Below are 21,991 nucleotides of genomic sequence, written 5' to 3' on the forward strand. Positions count from 1 at the left end.
GGGGAAGCCGTCGGACCTCTGCAAGGCTCCTTGGGCTCCGGCGCTCCCACTCCTGGTGACAGCGGCTATGACCGCTGTGACCGTGGGTAGTGCCCGCTTCCCCTCTGTTTCTGACCAAGCCGCCCGATCAGGCAGGCTTCCTAGGCCTTTGGACATCTCGGATGTGGGGAACTCCTGCCCTGGGGTCTTACCTGGCGGCTCCTCTCTTGGGACACCCCCACCTCCCATGGCCTGTTCCTCCCCCTGCAGTGGGCCTATACTCAGCAGCCTGGATACCCCTGGGAGCCCTACACTGCCGGTAGCTGCCCCCCTCTCCATCCCTGAGCTTCCCTCTACAGAATCCTGCCCGCCCCCTCCCTCACCGGAGGACAAGAGGTCACGGCACGCCGGCTGAGCACCTCTGCGGGCATCCCCACACTCCCCACCTGCTTTCACTAACCCTGTTTGTGTTGTGTCTGTGCAGGTGTTACCCTCAGGTTTCACTCCCTCCTCCTCAGCAGGACACACACTACATACAACATGGTTGGCATTAGCAGCAGACAAATCAATACACTCTTGGGGGGCCGAACTTGGGGGTTCAGAGGGTACATACTGCGATACTAGACGCCCCAAGTCGGTCCCTAATAAAACATTTGCGGGAATATTTGGCGTTACTCCCACCTCCCGCATCCCCCTTCCGGCACCCCAGTCCAAATACACCATGGCAACGGGAAGTGCCGGCTCCACGCCTCCAACCCCGGAGACGGAAAGAGTCTTCCCTGGTACCAAGTCCTGGGGGGACACCACCTCAGGCCGTACCAGTGTTCGTTCAGCGCCCGTGTCCCGCAGTCCCATGACCGCAGAACGGCCTATGGTGACGGGTTGGATGTTGTCCAGGGACCTACCACCACCCCCTCCCACACACAAAACATTGGGCGCTCTCTGGGACTGGGATGGGGTCTTTTGGCGCTGGGGACACTCAGCCCTAAAGTGTCCTGGTTTGTTGCATAGATGACAACGTCTTACGTCTGGTCCTTGCCTGGAGAGGGCAACAGGGGGATACACCCCTTGTGTTCTAGGGGCCGGGGAAACAGGGGCATGACTGGGCTTACCCCCTCTCCAGGTGCTGCTGGCAGACTTCTTCAGCTCAGGCGCCCTGTTATTGGCATACTCGTCTGCCAGGGCGGCTGTAGCAGAAGCCCCTGTTGGTTTTCGGTCACGGAGGAACTGTCGGAGGTCCTCTGGGCAGTTCCACAAGAACTGCTCCGTGACGAACAGTTCCTGGACCTCCTGGCGGGTAGTAAGCGCTAGACCCGAGGTCCAGTGCTCTGCGGCTCTCAACAGCGCCCGCATATGATCGGTCCAGGTGTCCTTGGGGCCACGCAGCAGGCTCCGGAACTTCTGGCGGTACGACTCGGGAGTGAGGTTGTACTGCCGGATCAGGGCCCGCTTGATGCAGTCGTAGTTCTGTACCTCCCCGGCAGGTAAGTCCCCCAAGGCATCCAGGGACTTACCCCTCAAACGGGGGGTCAGGTATCTGGCCCACTGATCCCGGGCCAGATGGTGCTGAAGACAGGTCCGTTCAAATGCCACCAGAAAGGAGTCCAGGTCCCCATCCTTCTCCAGTAGAGGGAAGTCCTCAGCTCGGACTTTGGACGACTTGGTCTCCTGATGGGTTGGTTGCTCTAGCGGAAGCCCCCGCTGGGCCAGGTCCAGTTGGTGCTGGCGCTCCGCAGCTCGCTCTGCACGCTCCGCAACCTCCCGGCGCTCTGCAGCTTCACGCTCCGCAGCCCGCTCCGCAGCCCGCTCCGCAGCCCGCTCTGCACGCTCCTCCTCCGCTGCCTTCTCTGATGCTGCCAGGAGGGTTTTGTAGACGGCATCGCCATGAGACTGGAGACTTGCCATAGCCGCTTGTAAAAGGGCTTGTGATCTGGACAGGCTGGGCTGGGTAGGTGGTGGGCAGCCCACTGCGGGACCGTATACTGGGGACTGGCTCCCTGAGGTGCCCGGGCTGGACTCCTCCTCGCCATGAGTAACAATGTCCTCCCCTCCTGCCACACGGACCGTAGCATTAGCCTCTTGCAGGGTCTTGCTCCTGGTGCCGTCTGCCATCTTGGTAACCGACACCGCTGCAACCCTGAGTTTGCACACACCTTGTTATACTTTTAGCCTGACCGTCTAACGTTGGGCTGACCTTAAGACTCCAGCAGTGGAAGTTACCACTGGCAGTCTTTAGTGCCTGGGAGTAGGGGTCCCACAACACTATTATTCTGCAATCCCACCGCTCTGCCACCAATGTGATGAAAGCCGGCCGGTGGGTGCAGCTCTCTGGCGCCCCCTTACCTCTCAGGTCAGTCAAGGTACTGCACCTAGAGAAAGTAGTGCCAGGTAGCTGCAACCAGCGCAGGGAACACGGTAGTGTGTTATCCCTTCAACGTCACTACACAGCACAACTCGCTAGCGCCCTCTTAGCCTCAGGTCAGTCAAGGAACTGCACCTAGGATAAGCGGTCGCCAGAGAGACTGTCCTGTAACCTACTGGGTATCGGGGCCCTCTGTAGTGAGGGCGGTATATATATCTTCCTTGGCCGCGCCAGGAATATATATATCTGAACCTCCGACCGTCACTACTAGCCTTCCCCAATCCCCAGTTGGTATGCTGCCACCAGTCCCTATTTTAGATATACGCCCAGTCCGTGAATGGGCCTATATCGGGTCAGGAACCAACCCTGGGTAGCGTTTTTGGCTTGAGCCGAGCTCACACGGACGTGCGTTCGTTATGCAGAATAAAAGGCAGGCCCACAATTACTTGAGGTAATTGATTATAATAATACACTAGATACACGATATACAACTAAATATACACAGGTATAAGGTCAGGCTAAACTATACAACAATGGAATACAACACACAGAATCACCACAGCATATCAGTTACCGGTTTCTTGATTTTCTTGTGACGCAGGGAGAGGATTCTGCGATCGCAGGCACGGTTCTTTGTTACAGGCTGAGGCCTACCACCGCATGGTCAAACTGCTCCTCCCCTTGGTGGCCTCAGCTGGTGCTCAGATGTTCAGCACACCACTCTTGGGTCAAGACTGACTTGTCTCTTGTCTGTCCTGCTATCTTACCTGCCCTGTCCCGCCCACTGCTGGTGAGGTCAGCTGACTCAGTCTCCACCCTCAGGTCTAACTTCGATCAGAAGCCCAAATTCTAAGGAACCCAATAACTTCTTCTGGGATGGTCTCATGATACCCCCAGGGGTTCCCATGGATTCGGGCCGCCGTAACCGACCTTTTGATATCAATTATGATACCATACGGTCCTCAGGAATGGCTCCGCGCTATATCTTGGCTTCCAGAGCACGTACAAACGTCTACCGCGGAGGCTTGTGTGCGCAATGGCTCCGGGACGCCGTGATATTTTTTTATTGGCCCATCCCATGCAACATGCGTGTACTTTTCATGTTTCTATATCTTATGCCTCCATGCTTGTGACAGACAAAGAAACTAGTCCTATGGGACAAATGGTCAGTTACAGATGGACGAAGCACCCCCCCCTGCTGGCTGTGTTTCCTCTCGAAGTCTTTGAAGCTCCTAGCATTCAAGTGTTAAGTAGGCTTCTTATCTTACAGGAGCCTGGATGGGGGGAAACTATCTAGTTGACGTTTTAACAGAAGGTCCCAAGGGTGGGGGCTGCTGAAGTGTGGCCATCCCTGGATATGATTTATCATTACCAAGATGGCGGCTACAGGTTCATCACAGCCCCTTAGTCTCTGATCCCACAAAGAATTTTACTATAAAATTAAACAGGCTACTGGAGGAAGGAGTAGCTCTTGGAGCCATTGATTCCAAAATGAAGGAATTTTTGTCTCCAGATCAGCCTGTTATTCCGATTTTTCATGCCCTCCCTAAGACGCATAAGTCAGTGTTTCCACCTCCCCTGAGGCCAATCGTGGCGGGTATACATTCCCTCAATGAGAGACTTTCAGGGTGGGTGGATTCCAGATTACGTGTCTTACTGGAGGGATCACCAGGTATGATAAAAGATACTCAGCATTTAATGCAGGCCATTAATCTTATGTCTTGGCAGGAGGACTGTAATTGGATAACATGTGATGTTGTCCAGTTGTATTCCTCAATACCTCACGATAAGGCATTGAGGGTTGTGCAATATTTTTTGAATCTAACTGACATTTTTACTGATGGTGTCAAGGAATTTTTGCTTTTGAGTTTGGAATTTCTTTTGAAGAGTAATTTTTTCATCTTCAATGATAAATTTTACTTACAGCTTTGCGGTTGTCCGATGGGCTCTAAGTTTTCCCCTTCACTGGCCAATGTTTATATGAAAAGATGGGAGGAAGAATATATTTTCAATGAATGTTGTCCATATAGGAACAATATTCGGTGGTGCGGGAGATTCATTGATGACATGATCCTCATATGGGGTCTGTCATCGGGGTCTCCCGCACCACCTGTTACTGAATTTCTAAATTATCTGGAGAATAACAACTACAATTTGAAATTCACTATGGAGATTCACAAGGAGTCCACTCCGTTTTTGGATGTCGTATTGACTGGTTGTGTGAGTACAGGGAAAATTGCCTCTAAACTTTACCGCAAGCCCCTTAGCGGCAATTCTCTCTTGAGAGCTGAAAGCAGCCACCCAAAACATGTTATAAAAAATTTACCAGTGGGTGAGTTCATTAGAGCTAGACGCAATTGCAGTGAACAAGAGTGTTTTGAGGAGGAAACTAAAACCATGTCAGCGAGACTGAGGTCTAGGGGATATAAAAAATGGATGATCGATAGGGCTATATCTATAGCTATATCTAAAGATAGAGAAGGTTTGTTGACACAATCAGTAAAACATAGTTCCAATAAGGCTAAATCTTCATTAACTTTCTCTACGCCATATAGTGATCATTTTTACAACATTAAACAAATCTTTCTCAAGAACTTACCCATATTATATCAGGATGACAAATTGTCTAATATATTGGAAGCAGGCTGTAGGGTGGTTTCAAGGAAAGGTCAGGATCTACGCAATATGTTGTCACCCAGCGTATTTTTGGATAATAAAGTACAAAGTCCCACCTGGCTGAAATATGTCGGCATGTATAAATGTGGTGAAAATAGATGCTGTATGTGCAAATATGTCGCTATGGGTTCAAGTTTCTCTGATTTACATACAGGTAGAAAATATGACATAGAGTCTTATATACATTGTAACACCTCCCATGTTGTCTATATGGCAACTTGTGCCAGCTGTTCAGAATATTCTATAGGCCGCACTACCAGAGCCCTTAAGGCAAGAATATCAGAACATATTACAGGAGCAAATCCTGCCTCAAAATCCATCAGGTTATCAGGTCTCTCCAAACATTTCAGAGAGGTACATGCGGGCAATATAAGCACATTAAATATTACAGGCATAGAGAGAGTACCACGTCCCCATCGTGGCGGTAATTGGGAAAAAATGCTCCATAACAAAGAAAAATTGTGGATATTGAAATTAAATGCACGGATACCGCAAGGTATGAATTATAGATCAGATTTAATGTTTTTTTATTGAATTATATATATATATATACTTGCATTTATAATATTATATGCATATTCTGTTCTGTGCATCTATATGGCAAATTATTTACAAAAAAGTTTTTTTTTTGTTTTTTTTTCCCCCTAAGTCTATGTCTGTATATTCTATGAGAATTTGTTGCACGCAAATCTTGTCTAAGTAGGAGTTAATATCCTAATGTGTATACTAATCTATCACACATGCTTAGGGGTGGTCACAGTTTTTATTATAAATGTGTTGTTTTTTAATTCATTTGTATACTGACGATTAAGGGGCTGTGTCCTCGAAACGCGTCCAGTTGTTCCCCTCCTAGGGACATGTGATTTTTAATTTTTGGAATAAAGGATTTATCGCTTGTGGCACCGGATTTTACTTTTTCTATATATCCTTACAAGTGTATGCTGGACACTAATCCGTGAGCCTGGGATTCCTGTGAGTTTCAGGTGATATGAGCTAATTACCTTTTTTTCAGTCCACTAGCTAACAAGGACCTGCCCTGGAAATTAATAACAGGATACCAGGGACGTATATGAGATAATAACGTGAAAATGTTATAGGAGAATATATATCATATGAAAAAATTATATATCTATGATATATGATGGATAGTGTGACACCTATCATATAATATGACCCATACAGTGCAATTGTGCTAGTGAATATATAGTGAAAAATATGATGAGATGAAAAATATATTTATATAACAAAAAGGCATGGGGCACATAAATGCATGACATTATACATATATTACTAGAAGATATTTAAATTCTTTAAAATATAAAAAGAGGTTCAAATGCACTGGTGATGATGACGCTCAAGAAGATGACCAACTCTGAAAAATAGCAAACGTCAGGCGAAAGAACTAAGAAGAGAAGGAAAGAAGAAAACGTAAGTATAAACGAATAAAAACAATTAAAATAAGATTAAAAGTAAAATGACCATAATACAATGCACTCCACTAGGAACCACCCAACAATATTAAAGAAATGAAACAAAACTATTTGTCTCATTGAGACCATGGAGGGTTAAGGTGTTCAACACAGTGATCCCCCTTGCCTCCTTCTGTGCCAGGATTTTTTTCCAGTTACCTCCTCTAGTGCCTGGGTAGACCCTATCAAAACCACTCAACTGGAGACCAGAAGGGTCACTGTTATGAAACTTCATAAAGTGACGCGGTAATGTCTTGAGCTCATCCACATTGTAAATTTCTTTTGCTGCCTTGATATCCAAGACGCGTTCTCTAGTTCTTCTTCGGAGTTCTCTTGATGTAAGGCCTACATATATTCTGTTGCAAGGGCATTTTGCACTGTAGATCACCCCAACTGTGGTACATGTGATGGTATGAGTAATCTTATATTGCTTCGTACCATTTGAATTTGTAAAGATTTTCGTAGACTCTATATTGAGGCACGCCACGCAAGAGCCACATGGGTGGCAGCCCCAGCTTGGGCCCTTGGATCCAAATAAACCCTTAGCTGCTGGCCCCCCAAGGTGGCTGTTTACCAGAAGATATTTTAATTTTTTTAAGCGTCTATATGTAATAGCAGGATTGTTTGAGAGATGAGAAGAGAGAAATAGACTTCATCGCAAGAACTGCCGGTTTTCAGTCATACATGCGAGTGGCTGCTGTAAGCACACCCTAGCAATTTGACCTCTCGCGATGCAGTGCATCACTGTAGAGTCAGCTATCAGTCAAAGTGCCAGGGCGTGTGTGGCGCCCCTGAGGGTTCGGTCGCCAAAGGGGTACTGCATCTCTTTAATGAGGTGTGGTATCTCTCCTTCGAGGTAAGGATGGTGCAGCTGTCAGGACCCCACCTCTGCATTCAACACTACATCTCTCCCACCTGTAGGGGGGCTTTAAGGCACCAGGGTGCTGCCCCAGCCGGGATAAGTGGAGATGGGGGAACCAAAGTAAGGGGGAACCTAGTAGTGGGTGAGGGTGGAGGATACACTTAGAGGTTACACGTACTAAATTCATATTTAATAGCCAGCCATCTTAAGTTCAAGGTCTTTGATTGTGATCTTCATCGCTGAACGTGGCTTTCTGTGTGAACCTGCAGTTGATGGGGACACGGTCCTCGAACTCTGGCCTTGAGTCGAGGAACGGGCAAGAGTTAACGGCTGTCTCTACCCGGTCAAGGTCCTTACTTAAGAAGGTCTGGAGGGGAGCGGAGGAGTATAGCTCCGCAGGCAAAAGGATCCCAGGGGGATGAAGACGGAGCAGTATACGCCACCTGTCCTCACTATTCTGGCCTAGTCTGAGGGATTCCTGCTGCAAAAGGGGTACCGGCCCCCGATATCTGACTCTGTCATTACAAGTCTTAGTCAGAGAAGCCCGGAGGCTCAGTGGATCCCACCGGGTAACGGAGCGGAGTCGCCACCCGTACCCTTGTTCTGTGCATAGTCCAGAGGGAGACCCGGCCTTAGTAAACGCACCACAAACGGACAGGAGAGGACCTAGTGGGAAAGTCTAGGAACACTCTGGTGCGGGGTCCTGACCAAAGCACCTGAACTACCCGGAGGTTGTCGGAACCCCGGTCCTGGTGGCCGCAGCGCGCCGTGAGGAGCAGGGAGAAGCCTTGCAGCTGAGCATTCTACCGTGAGTAAAGCTTGGAGGACTACCCCTATGGCCTCCGGTTTCTTATTGCAACGCGGCACCGCACTACACCGCACAACATCTTCCACAACAGCTCCCATCCTCTTGTCCTCTCTGCCCTGAGGCCCTGCTCCGCCTGTGGGGAGTAGTACCATCTTCTGCTGCCGCTACATCCCGCTTCAGAGGACTGAATGCAGAGCTGGTGGAGAATCACCAGGCACCACAGGTGGTGTAGTCAATACAACCACTCAATTAACACCAACCCTGAAAGCCCATTAAATCTTTTAATGTGACGGCCCTGGGCACGGAACGGGTCCAGGCCACGGCTACATCCCCCAACATCTGACCCGGCTCTGAGTACCCCCCCATCTTCCCAGGGAGGGCTGTGAGCGTCACACGTGCTTGCAGGAGCCACTCGCAGTGCTATGGGCTGCAATTGTAGATGCTTTGTACACACCTGTATGACTGAAGGCCAGTAAAGGTTCTTGGAATGATTTAAATTCCATTTTTTTCCCATGAGCTGCACGTTCAGTACAGCGGTTGGGCACTTTTCTATACTATTAACCTGCACTGCAGGTCAATAATGTGGCGCCCCTGCGGGCTCAGTCGCCACAGAGTTATTGCACCCCACTTAAGGGTGTGATATCTCCTCTTCCAGGTAAGGATGGAGTACCATACAGGACCCCAAACACACACTCAACACTACACCACTCCAGTTCTGAAGGGGGCCTATATGCACCATAGTGCCGCCCCGGGCCAGAATGGAGGAGTTGGGGGGAACCATGTAGTGAGTGAGGGTGGAGGAAGCATTTATTTTGAGCACTTAGCTGGATCATATATATATGGAGGCCATCTTGGTATCATTGTCTTTGGTTGTGGGTCGTTGGTCGGTAGACAGCACAACGCTGCAGCCAGCTGAGGGTCCACGGTCCTCGGTCTCAGGCCTCGAGACGAGGAGCAGGGCAGAGTTGCTGTAGGCTCTGTCTCGGTCAGGGTCCTGAGAGTAGGAGGCCCAGGAGGGGAGCAGAGGAGTCAAGCTCCACAGGCGAAAGGATCCCAGGGGATATGGACGGAGCGGAGCCACCACCTGCATACCTTATTCTGGCCTAGCCAGAGGGACCCGGCCGCAAGAGGGGTAACCGGTCCCCAATCTGACTTTGTACTTCACGTCTCTGTCGGAAGAATCCGGAGGCTTATGTGGATCCCAGGGGGATACGGATGGAGCGGAGTCGCCACCTGTATGCCCTAATCTGAGTTTACCCAGAAGGACCCAGCCTTACGCCTCAGCCTCACCACAAGTCACCAAAAAGGGCGCCCAGTCGGTCCGGGAACTACACGTTGCCCATAGAGAGATTGCAGCACCCGTACGGGACTCAGTGGGGAACACACGGCGGGAGAAATTGAGCAAGAGAGGAACACACTAGAGCGGGGTCCTGGCAGGTGCTCCTGAACTACCTGGAAAGTGCTGAGCCCCACCCTGGCGGCCGCAGCTCGCCGTGTGACAGCAGAGAGAAGCTCTGAGCTGATAAAAAGTGAGTAAAGACTCGGATGACTTCAACCGCTATCTCTGCCTGTTCTTTCTACAGCGGCACAGCACCCGCCACCACTCTACATCACATCTACACTGCCCTGAGGCCTACTCTACCCGTGGAGAGTAGCACCAACTAAGCTGCCCGGAACACCGGCCTCAGAGGACTGTCGCAGCGCCAGTAGTCATTACCGGGTACCACGGGTGGCGTCACGAACATTTACAAACCTACCCTACTTCCCCTTTTTGGTTTACATTTTTATCCCCCCTTTTATTTTTGGACTGACCACCCTGGGTCACGGAATTGGCCAGCCACTGTGACATCCCCCAAATCCATCAAGGCCCGGTTGGCGAGTACCCCGCTGCCCAGGGGGCGCGTCAATAGCGTTTGAGGATATGGACATACTAGGTTCTCTTCACATGCCACTGTCATTCTGTGGTTGGGCTTCACAGGCAATAGTGATTTTATATGTAGCAATGCAAAAGTACTTTTGAATATAGACAAGTGATCTAACGTTCAGTTTCAAGTTGCCTAAGGGGACTAACAAAGTAAAAGAAATGTTAAAAATCCACAGCCATTTTCTCACGTTAAGAGAAGTAGAAGTAGACGTTCTGAGAAAAGTAGATGACAATCTGGTCAGAAGTGACTCGCATTATGTTTTTCAGGGTTTGTCTGCAGGAACTTCTCTCATGATTTGATCAATGGAACACGTGTCAGGACCAAGAAGCTCTTGGAGAAAGACAAAACAGAGATCCAGTGACTTTCTAGTAAGTGTTTCTCAAGTACACTCGCATATGACACACACTTTCTTATCAATTTCACTCGGGGTTATTTAGTTTGGAAAAACGAAGGCTTAGGGGTGATCTTATTACTACCGTGTTTCCCCGAAAGTAAGGCCCTGTCTTACATTAATTTTACCCCCAAAAGTCCCACCCTGCCTTACTTTCGGGGGAGGCCTTACATTGGGAAAAAAAACAGGCTGAACAGTATGCAGCCTCCCCATACAGTGGTTCTGCCCCCCACTCTGCCACCACACACACACACACACACAGCCCCATACGGCACCCATACACATACCGTACACATATCGTATACACACACACACACAGCCCCATACGGCACCCATACACATACCGTACACATATCGTATACACACACACACACAGCCCCATACGGCACCCATACACATACCGTACACATATCGTATACACACACACACACACACACACACAGAGAGAGTTTCGGAACTTACCGTTACTTTCCTTCTGTTTCGATCTCCTCTGCGGTGCCGGGCTGACGATTCGGATGCCGGGGAAGCTGGACCAATCGGAGCGAGCCTGCAGGCGGTGACGTCGCAGCTGATTCGGCCAATCAGCTGCGAGCCGGCTAGGGAGCCTGTGGCGAACAGGCTGATCGGCCAATCAGCTGCGAGCCGGCTAGGGAGCCTGTGACGAACAGGCTGATCGGCCAATCAGCTGCGAGCCGGCTAGGGAGCCTGTGACGAACAGGCTGATCGGCCAATCAGCTGCGAGCCGGCTAGGGAGCCTGTGACGAACAGGCTGATCGGCCAATCAGCTGCGAGCCGGCTAGGGAGCCTGTGACGAACAGGCTGATCGGCCAATCAGCTGCGAGCCGGCTAGGGAGCCTGTGACGAATCAGCCTTACATTCCCCGGCCCCCCCCCCGCTACCCTGCCTTACAATCGGGGGGTGCCCTACATTGGCGGACCCCCCCGAAACCCCCCACCCTGCCTTACTTTCGGGGGGGTCTTACTTTCGGGGAAACACGGTATGTACAAGTATATGAGGGGACAGTACAAAGACCTTTCTACTGATCTTTTTACTCTGAGGCCTGAGACGGGGACAAGGGGGCATCTTCTACGTCTGGAGGAAAGAAGGTTTAATCATAATCACAGATGCGGATTCTTTACTGTAAGAGCAGTGAGACTATGGAACTCTCTGCCGCATGATGTTGTAATGAGGGATTCACTACTAACATTTAAGAAGGGCATGGAGGCCTTTCTTGATAAGTATAATATTACAGATTATATACAGTGCTGTGCAAATTAATTGGGACAAAGCATTTTTTAAGTAAAATCGTAAGTTGGTTACCAGTCAGTGATTCAAACCAGTTTTAACTTTTTTGAACAGGTGTGAGTGTACAACCGTGAGTAACAAAATGTGGTTTGACTGGTTTTAGTCAGAAAATAACAGCTAGCTGCCCCCTCAGCTTCAGTTGAGAGCTTGTTTCTGTGAGGAGTGGTTTAGTGTACTTTTTCTCCATGCCACAATTCCAAGTGTGTGAAGAAATTCCTGGAAGAAAATAAAGTAAAAGTGCTGTACTGGCCTGGCAATTCACCAGACTTAAATCTTATAGAAAATTTGTGGAGCATTGTGAAGAGACGTCTTGGCAAAATGGACTGTACAACCAAAGAACGCATGATAAACAGTGCCATACAAGTGTGGTTCCATGATGAAGAATGGAAGAATTTATGCAAAAACTTGGTAGAATCAATGCCAAAACGCATTGAAAATCTCATATCTGCTAAAGGAGGACATATTTCTTACTATAATTTGTATGTAACAGTGCATTATAACATTTTATTATTAAATATTCAAAAATATGGGTTTTTTTGGCTTTGTCCCAATTAATTTGCACAGCACTGTATACTAGATTCCTTGATAGGGCGTTGATCCAGGGAACTAGTCTGATTGTCGTATGGAGTCAGGAAGGAATTTTTTTCCCCAATGTGGAGCTTAGTGTTTGCCACATGGTTTTTTTTTGCCTTCCTCTGGATCAGCATGTTAGGCTATGGCTTGAACTAGATGGACTTATTTTTTAAGGTTGAAGGATGACTGTTACTATGTATATGTGTAAACAGATGTTAAGAAAAATTATTTTTTGCCTCATTTCTTTTAGGTATTGAAAATTCAAGCACAGCACATACCATCGTGTGTTTCCTCTTCAAAGTACCAGCCAAACTGTAAGTTACTCACAAAACACACAGACTGACACAGCAGCCATTTTTAGTTTTTGTAATTACTTGTAAACTTTATGCCAATTTCCCCTTCAACTAAGGGGGCATTTACTTTTTTCCCTGTATGATGTTACCCAATAATGTGCAGGCGGTGTCAGGCAGAGGATAAAGCGCACAATCGCAGAGGATATGAGAGCTGGCTTTCTCTGTATATAATACTCATGTCTAACTAGTTAAAAATAAAATCTGCCTTCTATTGATTGCTGTGCAGTGGTGTATGATTCTATATACTGCTCTGCATCCATCCCAGGCTTTGGGGAATAACTTTCAGGCACCTGGGCTAAATGCTGAGCGCTGTTTGTTACAAGTGCTGATGGCACATTACAGTTCTTGTCTCACAGCAGCAGGACAGTACTGAGATGAGAGCTGCAGTGTCCGATCAGCACGTGTCACATACAGCGCTCAGCATCTACCTCAGGTACCAGGGCTTTATTCCACACAGCCTGAGATAGATGCAGAGCAGTATATGGAATCACACACCTCTGCTCTCCTCCGCCTGCACAGTAATCACTGCTAGTGACAGTTTTGTCACCTGGTTAAAGCCCCACTCCAGGGTTTGTTTTCTTTTATTTCAGCGCTGGAGTGGTGCAACTAAACTAGTGGTCCCTTAACCCTATTATTATACTTACTAGCCACTGTCTTCAGCTCTTCCCAGCGTTGCTTCAGTCCCACAGCCATGTTTTGACTGCAACTTTGGACTGACCTGAAGTAATGGTCAGAAGCTCTCAGTATAAGTGTGGGGGCCTGTTGCTGGCCTTGTTCTGGATCTCATGGGCTTAAATTGAGTTATGACTTCCTGATAGGCCAGCAAACACTGGAGCAAGCCAGCAGGTCACAAACTGCTGGAGAACGTCAGGAGCCTCACGGAATACAGATGAAGATGCCGGTTGGTAAGGATGAGACTAGGGGCAGGGAACTTAGATTAGTGGCTCTACTCCAGTGCCGTAATACAAAAAAACTGCAGTATTGCTTTAAACATGAGTCTTATATTACTCAGAAAAGGTGAGGTCTTGCCTTAATCTGTTGGTTTTTCTTTTTTTTTTCCTTCATGCCTCCAGTTTGGTTGGTCAACCTCATACAGGGGAAATGGGTGACACTTCCAGAGACAAATCTTTACTAACATCCCTTGGTTAAAGTTCAAATTAACCTATTAAATGTAGCAAGTAACATACCCCAAACTATCTGGTATGCTGGAGCTTAGGCTTAGTGAGAGGATACTTTGCTTCTACAGTTTATGGTTCTGACAGCTTTTGAAAAATATATATTTATTTATTGTTATGCATTTGACACTTTTAGATATAATGACTGATGTTTCTGTTGTAATGGAAGTGTTATATTGTTAATGTTTTCTACTGTATTCTGTGTTTGTTGCACTATTGATATGAAAACCTTGTGAAAATTGGCAAGAGACTTGATTACATATTAAAGTTGGTCTGTTCAATACTATGGGTAAAGTATTTTTTTTAACTGAAGGTAAATTTTAGATTAATGGATGTTTTTTAGGTTAGTTTCACTCGGCAGCTATTTTTTTCAATAATAATGTTTCAGGTATATGGTGACCTCTGACCCGTCACGTGGGGGGGCCACGCGGGGCCCTGGCTATCCTTAATACACCCCTGATACCCAGGTCAGACTACATGCTGTTCTTCTGCACTGGAATTATTTTAGAAGGATGGGTGCGGTAATCATCACCATACTCCCACATGTCATTTACTTTATATAGAAGAATTACTAATCACGATAAAGGAGTCTTCATAGAATGTGTGGTATCTGTGTTGTCAGTTACCCGATTTGTTCTACTAGTGATGGTATTGAAAAACTGCCTTAACCTCCCTTTGGGCCTGGCAAGTTCACCATTGGCTGGGCCTTCTTGCTCTGCTCCTGCCGGGGATGCTTCATCCGGGAATTCTTCTTGAGCTGGCTCTTCTGCAGCACTAGGCTCTTCTGCAGCACTTACAGATTCATCTTGCTGTGGTAGGGTCTTCTGGCTGTCGAAAGAAGTGGAGTACTGGGATTATGACTGCTCCTCCTATTTGAGGCCAATCTGCCAGGAAATCTCCTAAATCAGTATGGATTACTGCTTCTTCAGGTTCCTCCGGGGTGATGAGAGGCACTTCTTGGGGCTTTAGCAGTTCTGGACACAACTTCAGGTGGTCTCTAGATACCATTGCAGTTGTTCTTCCTTCATCTTTGCTAATCAAACACGTCTTCCTGTTATCAAACCTTGAATTCAACACAGTGTAGGGTTCTCTCTCCCACTGGTCATCAAGTTTGTGGTTTCTCCTTTTCCTTTTCAATACCACTTCTCCTGGTGTGAAGGGTTCTGCTGGCGCACTCTTATTATAGTGGGCTTCCTGCTTGTCCCTCACCCTAGCGAGACTGTCTTCGACACAGGCTTGTACTCTTCTGTACTGCTCCTGTCTGGATGTGTCCCAGTCCTCAGTGGACATATCTGCTTCTGGTTCTACAACACCAAGCTCCAGGTCCATGGACAACTTTCCTGGTCTTGCTCGCATGAGATATGCTGGAGTGCAATTGGTGGAACTCATAGGTATGTGATTGTACAGATCTACCAGGTCAGGTAGTAGGTCTGGTCACTGATTTCTCTCCTCAAGTGGTAAGGTCTTCAGCAGGTCGATGACAATGTTGTTCATCTTTTAACAGAGACCATTGGTTTGGGGGTGGTACGGTCTAGTTATTATCTTCTTACACCCATACAAATGGCAGAACTCTTTGAACAACTCGGCCTCGAAGGCTGGGCCTTGGTCTGTCAGCACCTGCTCAGGGTATCCATGGGGTCTGCAGAAATATGCTTGGAACGTTTTTGCTGCTGTTTCTGCTGTTAGGTCTTTGACAGGGGCAACCACCAGGAACCTGGAGTAGTGATCCACTATGGTCAGGGCATAGGAGTACCCTGACCTGCTGGGTGACAGCTTGACATGGTCCAGGGCCACGATCTCCAGGGGTCAAGTCATCTTGATGGGTTGCAGGGGCGCCTTCTGGCTGCTGTAGTCTTTTCTTCTGAGGCTACAGGGTCCACAGTCTCTGCACCACTTCTCAATGGAGCTGCGCATTCCCACCCAGTAGAATCGACACTTTAGCAGGGTTTCTAGCTTTTTCCAGCCAAAGTGCCCCGCCTGATCGTGGTAGGCCTCCAACACCATCTGGATCTCCATCTTGGGGACCACTATCTGCCATACCATCTTGTGGGTCTTGGGATTGACGTACCTCCGGCACAGCTTCTCTCAATAGATGAACAGCCGGCTTCTCTCATTCCACAGCTGTTTTGCTTGGAGAGACGCATCCTTCTCCAGGGAGGAACCTTCTTGGGTTATCAACTCCTTGATACGGCTGACAACCGGGTCGCTGTCCTGGGTCTCCTTCCAGCTGTGGTGAGGCAAAGGGTTTAACATCTTACCACGCTGCCTCCTGAAGGCTCGTTACTCGTGGATCATCCCATTCCGGTGAAAGGCAGGTAGCTCAATCTCCTCCAGGTCATCCATTTCTTCTTCTGTGTCTGACTGGTGAGGCATCCTGGACAGGGCATTGGCGTTGGCTTTCTTGCGGCCCGCCCGGTATTTAATTGTGAATTGGTAATTGGACAGCCGAGCCATCCATCGCTGTTCCATGGCTCCTTGCTTGGCTGTTTCAAGATGAGTCAGGGGGTTATTGTCAGTGTAGGCAGTGAACTTGCTGGAGGCTAAGTAGTGCTTGAACCTTTCAGTGATGGCCCAGACCAAGGCCAGGAACTCTAACTTGAAGCTGCTATAGTTCTCTGGGTTCCTCTCAGTCGGGCGGAGCTTCCTGCTTGCATAGGCTATCACTTTCTCTAGGCCATTCTGCTTCTGACTTAGGACAGCTCCTAATCCTTCATTGCTGGCATCAGTATACAGCAGGAACGGTTGGCTGTAGTCAGGGTAGGCTAGGATCTCGTCGCCTGTCAGTATCTCCTTCATCTCTTGAAATGATTCGGCTTGCTCCTCACCCCAGTGGAATGGGGGATTTCTGCCTTTGGGGGGACTGTCCTACCAGGAGGTCTTGCAGAGGCGCTGCTTTCTTGGTGTAATCTATTACAAACCTCCGGTAGTATCCTACTAGTCCCAGGAACTGACGTACCTCCTTGAGGTTCTTCGGCTCCGGCCATTTCTGGATGGCAGTGACCTTCTCCGGGTCTGGTGCCACTCCCTCTGGACTGACAATGTGCCCCAGGTACTGTACCTTTCTCTTGAGCAGGTGGCACTTTGAGGGCTTCACCTTCATCCCATACTGGGACAGTGACTGAAATACCTCTGCCAGGTGCTTCAAGTGGTCCTCATACGTCTTGGAGTACACAATCACGTCATCCAGGTATAGTAACACAGTCTCGAAGTTGCGGTGTCCCAAGCAGCACTCCATCAATCTCTGAAACGTTCCAGGGGCATTGCAGAGTCCAAAAGGCATACTGTTGAACTCGCAGAGTTCCATCGGGGTGGTGAAGGCCATCTTCTCCCGATCCTCCTCAGCCACAGCTACAGCCACAGCCACAGCCAGTACCCACTAGTGAGGTCAAGTGTGGAAAAGTAATTTGATTTGCAGACTTTAAGGCAGCCAGGGATTCCTCTATTCGTGGTAAAGGGTATGCATCTTTATGTGTAATGCGATTTACTTTTCTGTAATCTACACACATCCTCATGCTTCCATACTTCTTCCTGACTAACACTAGGGGAGCTGCCCAGGGACTACAACTATCCCTTACTACCCTGCCTTTTTCATGTCGTGCAACATCTCCTTGGCTTTCTGGTAGTGTGCTGGTGGTATAGGCTTGTACCGTTCTTTGATGGGAGGATGGTTGCCTGTGGGGATGTGATGTTGTACCCCCTTAATCCTTCCAAAGTCAAGTGGATGCTTGCTGAATACCTGCGCGTAATCCTGAACCACCCGGGGTACCCCCTGTTTCTGGTGAGCTGGAGTGGTGTCTGTCCCAACATGGATCTGTTGACACCAGTCCTCCACCTGGGTTGCCGGGTCATTATCCTCCACTTGGTCTGGGGAGGTTAAGGACTCCACCGTGTGGATGGAGTTGTTATTTACAGCATGTAACTTGGCAACAGTGGTATATCGTGGTAATCTGACCTCGTCTTCCCCATAGTTGAGAAGACGGACGGGCACCCTCCCATTGCGTACATCCACTACCCCTCTGGCAGTTAAGAGTGTAGGTCTGTGCTCTGAGCTAAGGAGTTCTACTACTGCCTGGTAACTCTGTCCTTTAAGACCTATTGCTGCTCTACACCATATAAGCATTTCACTCATTGGAGGAATCACAATGGGTATCGGGTCTGTTACCCGCACATTACCAATCTCACCACCGGATAACTTTACTTGCTGGTGGTACATCAGGGCTCGAATCTCCTTCTGGAGGGCTCTCCTCTGCCCCGGACTGGCGACGTCAGCGAGCTGTTGGAGTAAAAACACCACTTCCTCCAAACAGTTATCAACAATGTTAGTACCTAGTACCATATACAGTCCATTCTCATCAGAGAGAGTCTCTACTACAATGAGCCCCTGGTCCTTCAGCTCCACTCTCCCCACCTTTACCGCCACATCCTTAACCCCGACTAGGTTAAGAGGGAGGTTGTTAGAGGCATAAATGGAGAAATCTGTATCTGGGGGTTGGCGATTGTCCATGGACCAGAATCTCTTGTAAAGGGCATCAGGCATTATGGTTACCTGAGATCCAGTGTCCAGCAGGGCAGGTATCTCAATGCTGTCCAGGATTATGGACAGGAAAGGTCTTCCTCCCACGAACCTGCTGTGCCAGTCTGAGGGGCCTGCTGAGTCTATTTCTGGGTGTTGGCCCTCGGACCCAGGGTTTGCTCCTTTAAAGGGCAATTGCACTGTGTGGTCTGCCTTCTGGCAGCGGTGGCAGACAAACTCTCGTTGAGGGTGGCGCTGGTTGTTGGTCCTTCCACGGGGTGACGTTGTCCTCCTCCCGGGCGGCGTTGTCCTCCTCCGGGGCGGCAGCGTCCTCCTCCTTCCTCTCATCCAGGGGACATCCTCAGGGCAGTCGGCTAGCAGGATCCTTCCCTCTGTCTCTGGCTCCGTCCGTAGCTGCAGGGCACTCATCACAGTGGCCAGGTTTTTAGTCAGCTGGCGCACTTCTGAGCCCAGACTGTCCAGCTCACAAGGGGGCGCTGCCTGCACTTTGGCTTCATCAGCCAGCGGGGAAAAGGTGGGTGCTGCGGGCGTTGGAGTGGCCCTACCCTGGTAATGTTGTATAGCAGTATCTGCTGTTTCCAGGGGTTGCAGTTCCTTTATAGCCATGTCCTTAAGGGTGTCAAAGGTAGCATCTGGATGATCCAAGGACCACCAACGCACAGTCCTGCTCTCCTCTTGGGACCTCAGTCCCCGGACAAATTGTTCTTTTAGCATTTTACTTTCATCGGTTATGCTGGTTGGACTGACCTGTTTCAGAGCCCGCAGGGCCCCTTGCAAACGGCAGGCATAGTCCCGAACACTGTCCACCGGTTTCTGTGAGCAGTGGTAGAACCTCATCTGGAGGTCTGCCTCAGTGCGGTCCTCAAAGAAGTTTGTAACTTTTTGAAGATTACGGACACTGACTCCTGGTCTGTGGCCGACCAAGTCTCTACTTCTCTCTTTGCAGCACCAGTCAATTGTCCCACAACAACTGCAGCTCTTTGTTTGCCCATCATAGAATACATGTCCAGTATGCTGCATATTTTTCGCTTGAATCCCGACAGGGTGTCTGGCTTGCCGCTGTACTGGGGGAGCCACTTTGCTCCCGGCATGTACGGTAAAGTCAATGGTACGATAGGCGCTACAGGCCCTGTTGATGGGGCGGTTGCTCGATCCCGCGCGGCATCATCCCCGGTGGGATCATCGGGGTTCTCGACCCGGACCCCGGTATCGGGCTGCTCCTGCGACATCCTGGCACCCCCCTAGCGAACCGTGGCCTACCTTCTTTTTCTGTAGGCCGCAGCTCTGCAGGTGACAGTCTTCGGATAGGACCTTGCGTCGCTTCTCGTCTTATGTCAGAGCGTGCGTTGGGGCTTCCTGCCAGGACCTGATGCTGCGTCAATGCGTGGGGCGTGTCAGAGACTTCGCGCGGTTACACAGGTACGCCTCCTAGTTTTCGCGTGGTTACGCCCTTCTTCTCGCACAGTGACGTAACAATGGCGGCAATCTTCGCCACAGTACACTATACAGTTCGTGAATAAAGTACCCGGTGGCAACGGGCACAACTCCTTCCGTAGCCGCGGGCACGCTATCCTGTTCGTGACGCCAGGAAAGAGATGACGAGCCCAGGGGATGGGGATGTACTTGGCGCCCGGGCCTTGATGCCTGGCCTTGGGGGATGTCGCGGTAGTCGGCTCCTGGGCCCGTACCCTGGGCCTCGATTTAAAAAGGTGGATAATTATGTGAAAGTTTGTGACGCCACCTGTGGTGTCTGGTGAGGATCACCAGCGCTGCGGCAGTTCGCTGAAGCCGGTGTTAAGGCAGCTTGGGTGGTATAGCTCCCCACAGGTGGAGCTGGGCCTCAGGGCAGTGTAAATGTAGGGATGCAGGACAGAGGGGACCCAGCCGGGTCTGAAGAAGGATTGGCAAGCACACACAGTTCACTTCAGTACCTTTTACTGGTGGAAATTCAGGCACATTCCGGAGCACTATAGGGTGAAGGGTGCATATCAGGATTCTCCCCAGTGAGCAGGTATAGGGCCTCCTGTTTCTTGCCTTTGTGTAGTAAGTTTCTGACCTGCCTGGAGCTAGGCCTAACTTTGTCACTGTCCTGCAACGTCTGATCTTCTGATAGGGCCTTCTCTTGGAGTTCACACTCCCTGCTTGCGGGGCCTCCGTGACTCCTGGCTCTGGTACGTATCAGCTCTTGGGTGATCCTGGGACCTAAAGTCTTCCAGGGAATCCGGTTGTCTCTACAGGGGAATATATGTCCCTGTAGACGCGGACCCGGTGTCCGGTATATTTTTCTGGGGTGAGCTTGTACAGCTCCTCTGCCCCCAATGCTACTCACTCCACTAGCCTTCAGCCTACTCGGGGCCCTCACTAGGCTATACACACTAGCAGCTGGCAGGCTGCGCTTCACCGCCCTTATGGCGTTGGTACACCTTAAGCTCACTAACCTGAGCTACTTGAGTCTAGCTTGGCCTACCTCTGCAGACTGACTCCTGCAGGAACTGGCTGCAGACCTGTTTCTGAGTCTGAGCCTACACTAGAACACAACTAGACTGTTCTGCTCTGTGGCTGCAGCAGACTCACAGGCTGTACTTGCAGGAGCTTCCTGCTCTGTTCTGACTGCCTAACTCCACCCTCCGTATATATATGTCCCTATCCGTGCTCCTTCTGGTGGTCTGAGGTAGGGTGGAGGTGTGTGTATGCTCTGAGGGCCTCTTGTGGAGAAATCCGTCCAAGCACCCCTCTAGGATCTGTGGTACTATTGCGCAGCAGGGCGCCACACATCCTCTATATATTACAGCGCACAGAACAGATCCTCTATATACTACACCACACAGGAGAGCCGACAGATACTCTATACACTACACCACACGGGACACATCCTCTATATACTACACCACACGGGACACATCCTCTATATACTACACCACACGGGACACATCCTCTGTATACTACACCACAAGTGACACATCCTCTATATACTACACCACACAGGAGAGCCGACAGATTCTCTGTACACTACACCACACGGCACAGATCCTCTATATACTACACCACATGGGACAGATCCTCTATATACTACACCACACGGGACACATCCTCTATATACTACACCACACGGGACACATCCTCTGTATACTACACCACAAGTGACACATCCTCTATATACTACACCACACAGGAGAGCCGACAGATCCTCTGTACACTACACCACACGGCACAGATCCTCTATATACTACACCACACGGGACACATCCTCTATATACTACACCACACGGGACACATCCTCTGTATACTACACCACAAGTGACACATCCTCTATATACTACACCACACAGGAGAGCCGACAGATCCTCTGTACACTACACCACACGGCACAGATCCTCTATATACTACACCACACGGGACACATCCTCTATATACTACACCACACGGGACACATCCTCTATATACTACACCACACGGGACACATCCTCTGTATACTACACCACAAGTGACACATCCTCTATATACTACACCACACAGGAGAGCCGACAGATCCTCTGTACACTACACCACACGGCACAGATCCTCTATATACTACACCAC

The 21,991-nt window shown here is 49.4% G+C and overlaps 1 protein-coding gene across 1 annotated transcript in view; it reads right to left on the reverse strand.

Moving 5' to 3' along the window:
• Positions 1-6,327: 6,327 nt before the first annotated feature.
• LOC141178793 (microtubule-associated serine/threonine-protein kinase 4-like) overlaps positions 6,328-21,991 on the reverse strand; it is a 63,847-nt gene continuing 48,183 nt past the window's right edge. Inside the window, exon 13 of the mRNA XM_073660632.1 lies at positions 6,328-6,419. Coding sequence (XP_073516733.1) covers positions 6,328-6,419 — 92 coding nt within the window. The remainder of the gene's footprint in view (positions 6,420-21,991) is intronic.

This window comes from Phyllobates terribilis, unplaced genomic scaffold, assembly GCF_046119375.1.
Source record: "Phyllobates terribilis strain yellow unplaced genomic scaffold, ASM4611937v1 Scaffold_30__1_contigs__length_15301838, whole genome shotgun sequence".
NCBI lineage: Eukaryota > Metazoa > Chordata > Amphibia > Anura > Dendrobatidae > Phyllobates > Phyllobates terribilis.